We start from the raw sequence: 16,297 nt of genomic DNA, 5'->3' as shown, positions 1-16,297 counted from the left end.
CGCTTCTGTACTGGATGTAAGGTCTGTGTGGGTGGGTTTGTGTGTGTGTGTGTGTGTGTGTGTGTACTGGATGTAAGGTCTGTGTGTGTGTGTACTGGATGTAAGGTCTATGTGGGTGCATGTGGGTGTGTGCCCTGCAGTCATGTTTGTCTGCCTGTCAGGTAAATGTTGCCATTGATCGTGTGGATAGGACTAGGGGGTGTAGCCATGTCACTGCAGACAGATGGGAAGTACAAAGTGTAGCGGGTAGAGAGTGTGTGTGTGTGTGTGTGTGTGGGGGGGGGGGGGGCAGGTATAGATTACCCCTGTGATGTAGCGCTGTTGTCATACCATATCTAATCTACACACATTCTCAGGCCCCACACAAAGAGCTTGACTGTGGGTGTGGGGGATAGAGACATAGTGTTTATGTCTCTGTGTGTGAGGGTGTCTGTGGGCTTTGAGGGTGTTGGTGAGAGAGTGTTTGTGTGTGTATCTGTTTGGGAGAAGAGGTGGGAGAGAGCGAAATAAAAGGAGAGAGAGACTGAGAACAGAAGAGGAAGGAGAAAAACAAATGTTGAGAAATAGAGGTGAGAGAGAGGAGGAGAACAGAGAGAGAGAGCGGAAGGGGAGGAAGAGAAAGAGAGAGAGAGGAGGAGAGCAGAGAGAGAAAGAGGAAGGGGAGGAAGAGAAAGAGAGAGAGAGAGGAGGAGAGGGAGAGGAGGAGAAAGAGAGAGAGAGAGGAAGGGGAGGAAGAGAAAGAGAGAGAGGAGGAGAGCAGAGAGAGAAAGAGGAAGGGGAGGAAGAGAAAGAGAGAGAGAGGAGGAGAGGGAGAGGAGGAGAAAGAGAGAGAGAGACATAGAGAGAGAGAGGAGGAGAGAGATATGAGGGTTTGACGAATTGCCCTCACCTCCGTCTCTGGGAGCAGAGCCTCCGGGGAGAGCAGCACATGAATTATTAAAGCCCAGCAGAGGAGTGCTGGCTTCATAAATAACTCAGTTTAATGAGCACACACACACACACACACACACACACACACACACACACACACACACACACACACACACACAAACTCACACACACACACACACACACACAAACTCACACACACACACACTCTCTCTCTCTCTCTCTCTCTCTCTCTCTCTCTCTCTCTCTCTCTCTCTCTCTCTCTCACGCACACACACCTGCACAGAGAAAATACACACCACCACATACACTTGCACAGAGAAAGTACACACACACATGCACACACTTTGTCAGTTGATATCGGTTGGTCGGTCAGTCTTTCTGTATGTCTTTGTCTTTCCTACGCATATTGTGCTTGCACACACACACACACACACACAAACACACACACTGCCAGGTTGACCTTGGGATCCTCTGCCATTCTGGTTCCACACACACATATACACATGCACGCACGCATACACACACGCACACGCACACGCACGCACGCACGCACGCACGCACGCACGCACGCACGCACGCACGCACGCACGCACGCACGCACGCACGCACGCACGCACGCACGCGCGCGGTGAGAAACAACACACACAAAAGCCTCATGGTCGGCCTTCGGGGACAGTTGCGTCTATATCTCTATTGATTTATGAGCGAGAAAAAGACGACCTTGTATTTTTTCTTGTGTGTGTTTTTCTGCACAGCTTCTCTTTGTGCCTCTCTTTCCCTTTGTCTCTCTTTTTCTCTCGCCCTCTTTTTCTCCTTTAAACTTTGACTTTTTTCACTCCGTGTCAGTCTCGCTCACTCTTTCTCTCAATCATTCTCTCAGGGTTTTTCTTTATACCCCCCCCCCCCCCATGTAATCTGGCTGGCTTTTAGGCTTAGCTCCAGGTTGTAAACATTCAGAGGGAGCATGGGAGCTCTGGGCAGAATGAATGTTATCTGCGGCTCCATTGCAGGCTGGCTGCGGCGTCATTCACGGGCCTAAGTGGGCCCAAACATGGCTGCTGTTCAGGACTGGAGCAGTCCCCATTGTGCTCCTGCATTCACTGGGCTAAATTTGGGCTTTTCAGTGTGTAGACTGCAGGACACACTGCAGACAGTGTAATTGTGTGTTTTGAGTGTTTAGTGTGATCCTGTGTGTGTGCGTGTGTGTGTGTGTGTGTGCCATAAAGCAGACCCATCTACTGCTTTGGTGCTGCCAGGCTGAGCTGTGTGTAAATCAGCAGCTGAATGTGTAATGCAATCTGCCAAGGGCTGCTCATTCTTCTAGTGTCAGCACAGACACACGCTCATGCACACACACTCACACTCACACTCACACTCACAGAAAGTCAGACTCACAGAAAGTCAGACTCACTCACTCACTCACTCACACTCTCTCACAATCACACTCTCATTCTTGTGTGCGCAGGACTACCGAACACTCACTCGGCGATTTTGAAAACAATGTTTTTCCTGTCCGTTTTCAAAAAGATTTACGCAACGTTTAGAGAGCTATACTATAAATCCTTTTTTTTTTTTCAACATCAACAAAGCATGACGTTATAATGCTTAAAGTGGCTAGCAATTAGCGTCACTTTGTATCACACAAACCCAGAAAAGGCCTTGGACGCTGATGTTTCCGATAGATCTTCCTCTTCCTTGTCGAACTAGAAAAAATTGGCTGACAACCATGATGTGTCTTACAATCAAAAATGTATTTTCTATTCATTGCCACTGAGGACGTGGAGGAGGCTTTGGAGTGCGGAGCTCAGCCTGAAGCTTCACTGAGAATGAAAGGTGATTGGATAAAGTTGGGGCTGTGTCGTCATCGCCTGTCCACACGGCGACGTAAGGGCTGTGTTTTCATAAGTCCCCACTATGGAATCCCTTTTCAAAACTATGTGTTTTCAGGCCACAAAAATGCTGCTATTGTTTGACAAAGCCAAACCTCCAGTATAACGTCCAACACAACCCTCTTGCCTGTTGTGAGAACAAATTGCTGATTGAGGGCTCAGCTGGTCTGCATTCACACCTATTTGGCTTAACCAACATTCTGACATGGGTAAACACTATGTCCACACACACACACACACACACCTTTATAAAACACTGAGCCGCACAGAACTGGTTCCATTCCCCAAATAGCTCAGGACATTCCTGTTGCGTATGCAGTAGGTGTGCTGGAACCGATCCCCTGTGCACAGGAAACGGTGTTCTCACCTGGCGCCCCGCCATGTGGAACCGAGCGGAGCAGAGCAGAACAGAACACTCTGGTCTGGGGGAGGACTAATTGGGGCACATAATCAATTTTTTGGGTTGTTTTTCTCAGCCAACTCCCCCTTCCGAGCGTCTGTGTGTGTCTGTGTATGTGTTTATCTGTGTGCATGTGTATGTGATATGTAATGTGTTTACACGTGGAGCAGTTTAAATGTGTGTATGCAGAACACCATTAAAAATAACCCCTACCGTGTGTGTGTGTGTGTGTGTGTGTATGTGTGTGTGTGTGTGTGTGTGTGTGTGTGTGTTATATACAGTGCACGATTAAAAGAGCACTCAGAAAACTCACTGATTGAACACTAAATAAACACACTCCACTGGTCCCTCCAATGCACTTTTTCATAAATCGGGTTAGTTTCCTTTCACTACAGGGAAATTAACCACAATTCACCACAGCATACAAAACATATTAGTCACAGGAATGTAGGTAAATATTTGTATCCTCTACATCCAAGTAAACCAGAATGAAAGTAAAGCCCAGTGTGTCCATTAAACCTTTTTAATTACTTGAATTATTACGGCAAACGATCATATCTATCCATTCATTATCCTGCTCTACATCCCTTTATGTATTTCCCAACATGGTTATGAGTATTCCAGCCCTAGGCATAAGGTTGGAGAGTCTTTTGCATGATAAACACAGTGATAGATAACTCTCCAGCCTCTTCCGGCCCTCCGTAACTTTGAGGTGCAGGTGAAGAGTTACCCCTGCGAGGCCTCGTCCTCTCCAGGCGGCCGCCCATAGCTCATCTGCAGGGCCCCAGTGAGCCACTCTCCCCCTCGGCCTGATGGGAGCTCGTCCTGGGACGATGGGCAGCTCCCCGGGGTACGGTTGCGGCGTGATAAAGCCTCCTTCTCACCTCCTCGTCTCAGCAGTCTCTTTAAAGAGCATTAACAGCCACCCATAACTCATGCCCCACTGTGGCTGCATGGGGTGCGTTTGCTGGCTTGCAGGCTGGCTGACTTCAGACCTGTATTTTTAGCCGACGTGGTTTATCCATATCCTGCCTCTTCCCTCTCTCTCTCCTTTCTGTACTCTCTCACTCCCACCCCTCCCTCTCTCCCTCTTCCTGTATGTGTTGACCAGTATGCAGGTATTGCGTTTCAGCTATCTGGTCATGTTTTTTACACTAAATAGACTATAAGGTTGCAGCATTATCTAATGGGGTTGTGCCCGTAGGATATTAGCCTGCTAACACATTAGCCCCCCGCCCATACTAAATAGTATATAAGAGCACCAGAGGGGGATTGTCCTGTTTGTCCTGTTTTAAATCTTTTTTGTACAGCAGTGCAATAGTCAGATCAGGTGTTGGATATTAATCTAATATAGTAAGCTAAATTATCTAATTAATCCGATATGTTAAACTCATTGTGGAGTGGTTCTAGCCGGGCTGCTGGGCTGTTCCAGCATCAGCAGCTGGCCGGGATGTCATCTGATGGCTTTGATGCTCCAGCAATGATTCATTCAAATTCATTTTCCCTTTGTCTGTCTGTCTGTCTGTCTGTCTCTGTCTGCTGATAGATTAAAATTATTTCTCTGTCTGGGGTGTGTGGTACTCATTTTGTTCTCACACCTGTGAGCTGTGGATTATTATGTGTGTGTGCGCGCATGTGTATATAAATTAGATATATAACAGTAGGATGAAGTATGAATGAATATAGGTAAGAGTGTTACTTAAATAGTGTGTTTGTTTGGATGTACCCTCACCCACAGATGCACGCTGGCCAAGCCATTTCCTCATTAGGCCCCTGCAGCGGTATTGTGTGGCCTGTGTGTCTCTGCTCTCTGCTGCACTGGGCTCTCACTCACTCACTAACTCTGCACTGCTCTGCTCTGCTCTGCTCTGCTCCGTCCTCCAGGCAATCACACACACACACACACACACAGAGAGATGGAGTGGAATAGCCCTGCTCTCTCTCTCTCTCTCTCTCTCTCTCTCTCTCTCTCTTTCTTTCTTTCTTTCTTTCTTTCTTTCTTTCTTTTTCTCTCTCTCTCTCTCTCTCTCTCTCTGTGTGTGTCATATTCCCTATCTCTCTATTATTCCCTCACTCTCTCTCTCTCTCTCTCTCTCTCTCTCTCTCTCTCTCTCTCTCTCTCGCTGTCCTGGGCTCTCTCTCTATGCATCTGTCTTTCTTGGTTTCTCTCCATAATCTCCTTCCCCGCTGTGTCTCTATCTTCGACTGGCCCACTCTCTTCTTCTTCTTTCTCTCTTTCCCGCTTGCACTCTCTCCATCTCTGTTGCCCTTTCTTTCTAATAGAGAGATTGAGTGGAGTAGCCCTTCTCTTGCACACACACACACCTCTCTCTCTTCCTCTCTAACACCGCTCTATCCTTCCATCCCCCTCTCAGTGATATTATTCAAATCCATGGTTAGTATTCAGCGTGCGGCTCCTTAAGCCCACTCCTCTGCTGTTTGACACTCTTTTACGCATCTCTCCGTGTGTTTTACGGCGCTGCGCTGGCTCCCATTAGGAACGGCCCATAAACTTTACGCTCTGCCTGTTAAATATGGGCTGGGAAGCCAGTTACTGCCCCCCTCCTCCTCCTCCACCACCTCCCCACCATTCTGCAGTCATCCCAAAGCAGTGCAGTCGTTATGAGGGGGGGGGGGGGGGGCGGCAGGTAGGTAGTGGATTACATGATGTAATATAGTACCAATCACAGATTACTTTGTGTGTGTGTATGTGTGCACGCACATTCATTCACTCTAGCTGCAACAGGTATGTAATTTAATGAAAGAAAGAAAAACAATGATTTGTTTTTGTCATACATTGGAGGATTGGAAAGCTGTAATAATAACAGTCAGTGGGAAAATAACAAAACCTGTATATCTGTTGCCCTCTCTGTAATCCATAAATCCATAGAAATAATGCCAGTGCTGCCTCGTCAGCTACTCCTCCCCCTCTACACACACACATACACACACACACACACACACCGGCCACTCACCCAGGGCAGGTGAGCTGACAAAATTGCTATTGTTGAAAGAAAAAAACCCTAAAAAAACAAGATGCTGTCGCTGAGCTTGTTTCCTGCCCCCATGCCACCCAAGCAGAGTGAAATGTCACGGGCTGGCTGGGATTAAGGTGGAAATGAATACATTTGAGTCCTTCCTACTGGATGGCGCGGATACTTAACGCCGCAGTGGCCAGCCCGGGAGATTGATGAAAGCGGCCCCTTGAAGGTCACGGCTCCACCTCCTGGGACTGCGGTATGGGAATAGGGATGGAGAGGGCCGGGATAGTTTTACCGGCTATATGATGGGAGAGGGGTTGGGATAATGGAAGGGATATAGTGTTGCATTAAGATGATCTGGTCTGGATGCTGATGCAGCAGTGCGATCGAGACACTGATGCCGGCTGAGGTGCGATGTGAAAGTGTGGGGTTATCAGTGGGAGATAGGCAGTGGAACCTGTGCGGAGTGGAATGGAAATGGTTTGGAATTGCTGGTTGTATCCGCTTTCCCTGAGTGTTTGTCCCCGGAAAACCTTGAAAACTGTGTTTGCTCCCCCCTCCTAACCCTTCTCTCCCGTGCTCACCGTGCTCTTGACAGGTTGTGAAAATGGGGCTGATGGTATTACAGCAAAACTAGGGTCCCTCAAAGACAGACGAGATTCCTATAGGAATAGAACAGGTGGAGTTTGGATAGAAGGAAGCTGGATTTGTGGAACAAACCAAAAAAGGACTTTGAAAGGATGGAACGATGGAACGGGGAAGAAGCAACTGGAAGAGCGGGTAGGAGAGAGGGACAATGAGAGGGGCGGGGGGTGGCAGAGTGTGTTTGCTAGGGGTGAGGAGGTTGTCAGGGAGACATGATTGAGGGGGGTTCTCCGTGCTGTAGGGGGTGTGTGCGACAGGTATATTCCACTCAGTGAAGTGGGGGGGGGGGGGGGGGGGGGGGGGGGGGGGGGGTGGAATTGGCGCGCCAGCTGGAGGCTTGATTGAGGAAGGATGGAGGACTGTGGCGGGGGGAGAGCCTGTCACCTAGTGGAAATGGATCCCCCCCCATAAATATATATATCATGGCCCCTGTTTATTGTCTGTCTGTCTCTCCCGCCCTCCCTCCTTCCACCTCACTCCCTCCTTTTCTAATATCAAGGATATGCCAGAGAGAGAGACACACACACACACACACACACACACACACACACACACACACACACACACACACACACACTCACTAACACACACACAGCAGCAGCAACAGAGGAGGAGATGGATAGGTTAATGCTGTATGCAGGCTTTTGATCTCTGCAGTAATAGGTCAGATTCATGTCAGAGGAAAATTACGGGTTTTGGAGGGGAAGTGTCTGTGAGTGTGTGTCTGAGTGTGTGTGTGTGTGTGTGTGTCTGAGTGTGTGGGTGCTCACACACATTATTGTGTTAGGCGGCAGAATGGGAGGGGTTGATAATGGAATTAAAATTCTCCTAGTGGGGCAGGAAGCTGTAGCCTTTAATTTGCTGTAGCAGGTGGTGTGTGTGTGTGTGTGTGCGTGCGTGTGTGTGTGTGAGTGAGTGCGCGCAGACCAGAGGGAATCTTCAAAGCCGGGGTAGGCATTTGTTTTGCCATCACGTCGGGGTGGAGGTGAGCGTGATTGATTAAACCGTAATGCTCCCGCACCACCCCTCTCCCCAACACGACCCCTTTGGCCCAGAGATGCTGCGCAAGTCAGCAGTGCGTGCGTACGTGCGTGTGTAGGTGCGTGCGTGCGTGCGTGTATTTGTTTCAGTGTCTGTATGAGGAACAGATTGGCTTTTGTGTGATGTTGGGGATCAGGGCTTACCCAGTTAATGTTTAATGCTCCGTTGGTTGCTGTTGGACTGAACTGTCATTCCCTATTCTCTGTGTGTGTGTGTGTGTGTGTAACAGAGGTCCATCCGGTCTTTCGGGAACGATGACCGCCACGTCATGGCCAAACACTCCACCATCTACCCCTCCTCAGAGGAGCTGGAGGCCGTGCAAACCCTCGTCTCCACCGTGGAGTGCGCCCTCAAACACGTCTCTGATTTGATGGACCAAACCACCCAATCACAGGCCACCAACGGTCAGGATGACGACACAGACGTCAGCACAGATGAATCAGCCGAAGGCAACACCAAGTCAGTTCCGCCCTCATTTTCGATTATTGTTTGTTTGTTTGTTCTTTAGACAGATGCAGGTATCCCCTAACTGGTAGAGGAGTAGTTAATAATGAATGGTATGGGTTTAATGCCTAGGAAACACACATTCTGCTAAAATGTCTGTTGTACCGTTATCTCGTTTCTGATAAAAGTGTCTGGCAAATGAATAAATGTAAATGGAGGCAGTATAGAATGTAGACATGAGGCCATTGAAAAAGACTTTTCTTGGTGTACTGCTGCCAAGTGTAATCTCTAGTTCTTGACAGGATACAGGTGTAAGATAAATTGCAGGCAATCTGAGGATGTGAAAAGCTATAGCAAGGGCCTGAAAGCAAGCGCTAACAATACACTCAGCTACACGCACACTCGAGAGCAGCATGCATACAGCTCAAAGCACGAAATGTCGTCACACAGATCTCTTCTACATTATACACCAGTATCTAGCATTTAACAGCCATGCGTCGCTGTGCCACACACCACATCCAAAAACAGTACGCAACTCATTCATACGACCCCAGCAAGCAGCATAAACTCTTATGGAGTAGTTCTTCATTCATACTACCCCAGCAGGCAGCACAAACTCTTATTGAGTGGACAGCAGAGTGCAATGTTGTGGTTCAACTTGGATGAGTTTTTACTACTGCTACTACTTCATTTGGCTACACTTGATTTTAAGTAACCTTGTGGTAAGATGTACTTTTAAACACCTTATTAATCGATTAGTACAGTATACATTTTGTACCAAACCGAATATATGTAAAACTTGTTATATATTAATTGGCCATATGATGTAAGGGATGATGTATAGTCTGCTGGTCAGTATCGGAAAATTATTCCCGACAGTATGAACAGGACCCCGACGCTATACATTATCCTGCTTATTATAAGGTTACTTGCCAACATGATAAAAGACATCCCACCAAAATATCTCTTTTTGTTTTAATGATTTTGTTGCCGTTTCTTGGCTTCCACTGAGAAAATAAACAGTTCTTCACGCAAATAGAACTTTCAAGTTTCGGGTGTTGTGTAACAAAGTATAACTTGCTGACGATGAGTTACAGAATTTTTGTAACGAGATGTGCAGACTACTTGCAGAATGATATGAAATATGTAAATCAGAAGCAGCGGTCATTCATTTTTTGCAGCGACCATTATAAAGAAATATCGGACCTCCGAACATTGGGAAGGCCCAATCAATAGAACTTTCTGCAACACTCTGAGGAGCTGTATAATAAATCCTAATAACATACTGGAAGGTTTGTTAGGGTTGGCGTCTACAGGAGTACAGTGTGACGTTAATCATTCACATGAATATATTGTGGCTACTGAAAAATAAACGCTGTACAATTTACTCTGTGCCCCCACCTGCCATGATTTATCAGGGAGCCTGGTGGCGGGGTTCTGTGTGGGGTGATCCGGATCGGCCTGGTGGCCAAGGGCCTGCTCATCAAGGACGACATGGACCTGGAGCTGGTGCTCATGTGCCGGAAGAAGCCCACCGAGACGCTGCTGCGCACCGTCTCTGACAACCTGCCGCAGCAGATCCAGGTGAGACACCTGTCCACTGACACTGACCCCACACACACACACACACACACACACACACACACACACACACACACCCCACCCCCAGGTAAGTCTATGCCTAGGCATTTAGACCAAAGACCTACAGTAGCCTCACCACCCATACAGTGACACTCAACACTGCTGTGGAAGCAGGTTCCACTCCCTGTGCAAAGCTGTCCCCCTGACACCCTCACCAGCCACTCCATACCCCCTAGACCAGGGGTGCCCACACTTTTTTGGCTTGTGATCTACTTTTAAAATGACCAACTAAAAATGATCTACCACAAAACATGTTCATAAATAGAGACTATGCATAGCTAAAAGGGGGGGGGGGGGTGGTGTGTGAGACACAGACACAGACACAGACACAGACACTTAAAGGAATCATGGTGATATTAGTGACATTATTTGAGATGGTTGCGGCCTAAAATTCTTGATTTCGAGGGAGCTTTTCCAAAAAGTTCAGATGAAAGTTGCTGTGTTTTTAGGTGTTTGTTGCGAATTTTCCTCTTTGTAATCATAATTGAGTTATTTGTTGAAAAATAACTGATTAATAAACAAACATTCATTCATCAAGAACAAAAATAAATAACCTTGCCAATATGCTAAACAAAATATTACCAGGACTACAAAACGTATCCACAACACAGTGCACTTGGCATTACAGAAGGACCATCAGTAAGACTGAATAAAATGTTATGAATGTCTCAGCCTTCACATATGAGAAAAAAAAAAAAAAAAGCCTGTGTCACTGTGATCTGTCTCGTCATCTGACGTCCTGCCTGCGTTTCTGCCGTTCTCATTCTATGCCTATCAATCTGTTTTGATATCCTTGTTTATTTATTTTATCCGTAAAGTTGTTGATGTTGTTCAATTTCATATATTAATTTAAAGTCATGCAATTTCAAGTCATCCATTCTTCAACACTCGCTGCTACCTTATCTTCAAACAGAAAGTAACGTTAAATCTCCATGGCAACAGCTCTCAAGGGTTTGGATAATAATCGGATTTATTGCTTCCTTCATTATTCACAGCTAAATAACATAAGGCTTTTTATTTTGTTTAATACACGAAAAAGCTATATCTGTTCTATAAGAAAGGTAACCTTAAATGACTTCCGTTGTGATCTGGCGATTTATATATATAAAAAAAAAAAAACTTAATACAACTTAATAATCGACTGGTCGATCGCGATCGACGCATTGGGCACCCCTGCCCTAGACACTCTCATAGCCAACTCTGTGCGTCTAGATGAGATTCTCATGTCACCACAGTTTACACGTTTCTCTACACAGTGCGCTAACCTGTAAAATGCCTGTCATGTCTGAGGCGTGGATTACACATACTACCCCTGTGCTCCTTTAACATCTCCGAGACGTCCTCAACTGTCCCCAACCCACAAATCTCACAAGCTAGTGTGTCAGACAGTGAAATCATGACCTCTATTGCAATTGCACTTTTGCATGTGTGTTCACATGTCTGTAGTGTTTGGTGTGAGGTTCAACCCAGAGAGAAAAACCAGAATGAATGGGCAAGAAAAACAAGACAATACCCGTGCATTTATCTATCTGAAGTTTTCATAAAACATTCACAACCAGTTTCAGATGAAGTCACTAACCATAAAAAAATGGTTTTCATTTTTTTTCCCGCCCTGTATTGTATAAAACGTTTAGAATTTTCCGTTGTTTTATGAGGGGGTGTTTGGACCTTGCTGAAGGTATCACATTACAACCAGACGCCTTCCCTTACACACCCCTAGCCCCGGGTGTGTGAGAAGCGCGCGGAGATGAAAACACGCCATTCGGCCGTCTCTTATCATATGTGGCAGTGGGCCGTGCCAGCCACTCAGCTCAGCATATCAGAGTAATTGCTTTCTTGGACAGAATATATCGTAATTCAAGAGGCTCGAGCATTCAGCTCTTTTTCTCTAGAAGTAGAGGTACTTGGTTGTCTACTGAGAGTGATATGTGTGCTTGTGTGCGTGCGTGTGTGTGTGTGTGTGTGACCTTAATGTGTGTGAAAGTCAAGGGAGGATGGATTTTAGAGCATTTGTAGGGAGTGTGTGTGTGTGCGTGCATGTGTGAGAGAGCGAGAGAGAGTGAGTCTTTTGCCAGAAAAAGGGCCTGCAACACGCAGCAGAAGGAGGCTGCTCTATTTATAATCCCAGCTGTAATTAATATAGGCCCACCAGACAGCAGGATTCCCAATTAGTCTGACAGGACCACAGTCCCTGTTCCCAACCACACACACACACACACACACACACACACACACACACACACACACACACACACACACTCCTCTCTTTCTCTTTCTCTTTCTCTTTTTCTCTCTCTCTCTCTCTCTCTCTCTCTCTCTCTCTCTCTCTCTCTCTCTCTCTCTCTCTCTCTCACACACACACAAGAACACTCTCACATGGAAACTCCCACGATCCTCTCGTTCTAAAAAGGGAGCTAGTCTTGGTGGTGCCTTGCATAGGTGTAGATCAGAATTCCATTGAATATGCACATAGTTTTCTCTCTATGGCTTTCTCACTTGCTCTCACATGTCTCTATAAATGGTAGTGAAGTTAAGTCACAGTAGGCATGTAGGCATCCATAGACCCATCTATATGTCCTCACCGGATATCCACATGGTTCTGATAGCCTCCGCTAGCTGTGTTCTCACGCACTCTCTCAACCTGCCTCCTCTGAAAAAGGCAGCGGAGATTACCACAGCTTCTTTTTATAGGTAGACACAGACAGACATACACACACACACACACACACACACAGACACAGACAGACTTTTCACTTGCATGACAGAGAAAATGTCCTCGATAGAGATCGGCAGCAGGAAGTGATGGCTCAGGTGGCACAATCAACATCCTATTTCTTCCACTGATAGCAGAAGCATTGTCACAGCCTCCAAAGTGCTGCTGTTTAACAATACTGTGTGTGTGTGTGTGTGTGTGACTCAAAGCTCCACTAACTCATTGCCTCTTTGTTACCACTCTAAATGGCCATGAGACCGAATGTAAATGTGTCTGTCTGTCATCACTGTCCTGGGTTTGTGTGTGTCTCTGTGTGTGTACAAGTGGGACACTACTTCCTGGCAGGGACCCTGTAGCAGAACTGTGTGTGTGTAGGCCTGTATCGGGCCGCCATAATTGATTCTCCTGGTTTTTGCTTGCTGGGCGCAGCCGCACTTTGTAATTGCGTGGTTGGGAATTAATGGAATGGATTATAGTCACCACTTGTGCTCAAACACGATTAGTTTCAATCGGCCGCCACCTCCCCCCCATTTTTAATCTGCTTTGGAAATGCATTTGTGTGTTGTCAGGGACTCTAAGGAATTGTTGATGGTCAATAGCTGCCATAGTTAAGAGGGCAGGTGGGCCTAAGGTTGTATTTGCCGGGGGGGGGGGGGGGGGGGTCACTTGCTCATTTGAACTTTGACCTTGAACTTTGACCCTCTGTCGCCTTTGCAGAAGCTTACGGAGGAGAAGTACGAGGTGGAGTGCTGCGTTCCTGAGGCGGCCATTTTGGTCCACAGCACCGGCGAGCCAAAACTCAGATTGAAGGTCACACTTACCTCACCACGGATGAGAGAGGAGAGCCCTGCAGACACAGATGCAGACGCAGACGAAGACGCAGACGGAGACGCAGGCGCAGATGCAGGCGCAGATGCAGGCGCAGATGCAGGCGCAGACGCAGACGCAGGCGCAGACGCAGGCGCAGACGCAGACGCAGACGCAGGCGCAGGCGCAGGCAAAGGTACCGCTACGTCTCTCTGCGTGTGTGTGCAGACAGGCATGCGTTTACACGTGATTCAGTGGGGGTACTTAATACAAACAGTGAACCACTTGTGTGCGTGCGTGTGTGTGTGTGTTTAGAAATACTCTATACAAACAGTTTGAGTGGATGGATGGATGTTTTTTAGTTTTGGCTGGCCTGACAGGAAAAGAAGACACCTGGAAGGGTTGAAGTTCAATGTGTTTAGTTCTCTCTGTGTGTGTGTGTGTGTGTGTGTGTGTGTGTGTGTGTGTGTGTGTGTGTGTGTGTGTGTGTGTGTGTGTGTGTGTGTGTGTGTGTGTGTGTGTGTGTGTGTGGTAGCTTCATAGAGAGAAGTGTTATATTGTGAGCGCATCTCCATTGCGACAGAAATTCTGAGAGCTATGTTTCTTCCCTCTAGTCCTCTCAAAACACGCACACACACACACACACACACACACACATTCACCCACAGTGACAACACAGCTCTGCCTCTACCTCTCCTTCAACTCTTGTTGTTTGACTCAGGGGTCAGGCATGAATAAAAAGCAGAGAAGGACATTGGCATACATTCATATTTTTGTGCATAACCACACTCCAATAAAAGCAGGAAGAGGAACCATCTCAGATAAATATAGCATGCATCTAACACGCATCAACATGTAACATATGTAGGCTACAGGCCAAGGTTAATACATGTCAGCATGGGTAAGTAGGCCTAAATATTCCATATAGGGTAACGTTATGCAGTAATTTAATTAGGCTACCAATTTAGAAGGATTTATTTAAGTAGGATTTGGAATCCCATGTGAGCTGTAAATGTGCACGAATACACCTTTATACTTCTACTTTTTCTCTTTAAATTTGGTTACACACGCACACTTTTTTCCTTGTGACTGAGACCAATGCTCCATTAGCCTCCCTACAGTAGCCCCACACACACACACACACACACACACACACACACACACACACCCTAAAGGTGTGCGCAGGGATCCGTACAGAAAGATAAGGAGAAGAGAGAAGGAGCACCTTCTCCTTGGAAAGCACTTGAGGCCCCATGCAGACGGACTCTAGTTTGCCTGAACCCGGGTTCATTTTTCACACCTACCCACTTTTTAAATCGCGTGCACATGAACCCAGTGAATCCGATTGACTCAGCTGTAGTACATCCCCCACACCTGTTGGTGGCGCTTTGGTGCTACAGACAACTGAAGAACACGGAGAAGAAGACAGGAGCATGCTATCAAAGTAACATATGACAGTAGTTGAGCTCCAACTAGCAACGTTTAGCTTAGCCGCATAGCCTACATTTAATCTGCACAGTAACACATTATGGTGGTTTATAAAATCAGTGGTAAGAGCAGACTGTAGGTTAAGCGAAAAATAATTATATTTGTTATTGATAATAAAGAGTTTAGAACAGTGCAACAAAGCAATGTGCAACATCTCCTGAATGTTTCATGGTTTACAATTGCTTCCAATTTCATGGTTTTATTACTAACAACAAATGTAGGCTATTGTTGAGGGCTTTGTCCTTCACGTACTGTAGGCTACCTCTGAAGTAACGTTAACGCTAGCTAGTAGCTATCGCTATCGTTGTCTGACAGGACTAAAGCTAACGTAACATTCATCTGTTTTGAAACTTCCGTCTATAATAAAAAATCTTTTCACGTCAGATTTGCTCATATAGGCTATTGCTGACACTTTTAAAAACTGTTTTTTGAAAAATGGTCTGACGCAAATAGATTAAACAGTGATAGATTAAAGTGTGGCTTGTTAATGTCATCCCTTTCCTAACAACAGATAGATAGATACATTTGTATTAATCCCGTTAGGGAAATTCACGTGGAAAAGGAGCAAGGTAATAGGAAGAATATTTTTTTTTTAAACTGGAGAGCTATTATAACTGGCTGCCAAACTCACTGCGCCATGGCAAACTATTCAGTTATTAAATAATGCCGGTTGTGTCCGTTGTTCTGGCTGGTCTAATGATGCGATCACGTGGGGCAATCCGATTAGGTATGCGGATAGCGTGCAGACGAACACCAACAGCAATCGGATTTCGAGGTTACTCACTTTGGACCCCCAATTCGAGGGAGTGCGGATACAGTGTGCGGATACAGTGCGTTCGTCTGCACGATAGGGCTATCCGGAGACGGGGTTCACCGGGTTCAGACAAACTAGAGTCCGTCTGCATTGGGCCTAAGAGAGATGAGAAGGTGTTTTCCCTCCCCTAAAGTCTTTTTTCTCCTCTCTCTCTCTCTCTCCCATGCTCTCTCCATCCATCCATGAATCCACAGTCATAATATTGTGTGCGACTGATGGGCCAAGCCGGCGATCTTCTGTGTAGATCCACCTCAATTACTCATATATTATATAATGCATATAATCATTAAAGAATATGTATATACTGAAATATATACCGGTACATGAAAAATAGTGTCAGAAGTATGTTATGTAGCTAGTGTAAATAGTGAATCAAACTATGTGTGTGTCTGTGTGTCTGTGTGTCTGTGTCCTTTAAAAAATGATCTGTTTCCTCATCAAAGATTACTAGACCATGCCTATCTGCAAAACTCCAAGCTCTCCTTCTTTCTCTATCTCTCTCCTCTTCTATCTCTATCCCTCTCCTCTTCTCTCTCTATCCCT

At 46.3% G+C, this 16,297-nt stretch overlaps 1 protein-coding gene across 1 annotated transcript in view; it reads left to right on the top strand.

The window, feature by feature from the left end:
- The window catches only part of LOC105902582 (spermatid perinuclear RNA binding protein), a 97,644-nt gene that overhangs the window by 60,199 nt on the left and 21,148 nt on the right, over positions 1-16,297 (top strand). Inside the window, exons 4-6 of the mRNA XM_031578250.2 lie at positions 8,077-8,306; positions 9,710-9,875; positions 13,363-13,512. Of these exons, the coding sequence (XP_031434110.1) occupies positions 8,077-8,306; positions 9,710-9,875; positions 13,363-13,512 (546 nt within the window). The remainder of the gene's footprint in view (positions 1-8,076; positions 8,307-9,709; positions 9,876-13,362; positions 13,513-16,297) is intronic.

The sequence above is a fragment of the Clupea harengus genome, chromosome 12 (genome assembly GCF_900700415.2).
Source record: "Clupea harengus chromosome 12, Ch_v2.0.2, whole genome shotgun sequence".
Classification (NCBI taxonomy): Eukaryota; Metazoa; Chordata; class Actinopteri; order Clupeiformes; family Clupeidae; genus Clupea; species Clupea harengus.
The sequence above is the reverse complement of the archived record's forward strand: the minus strand, read 5'-3'. Positions and strand labels throughout refer to the sequence as shown.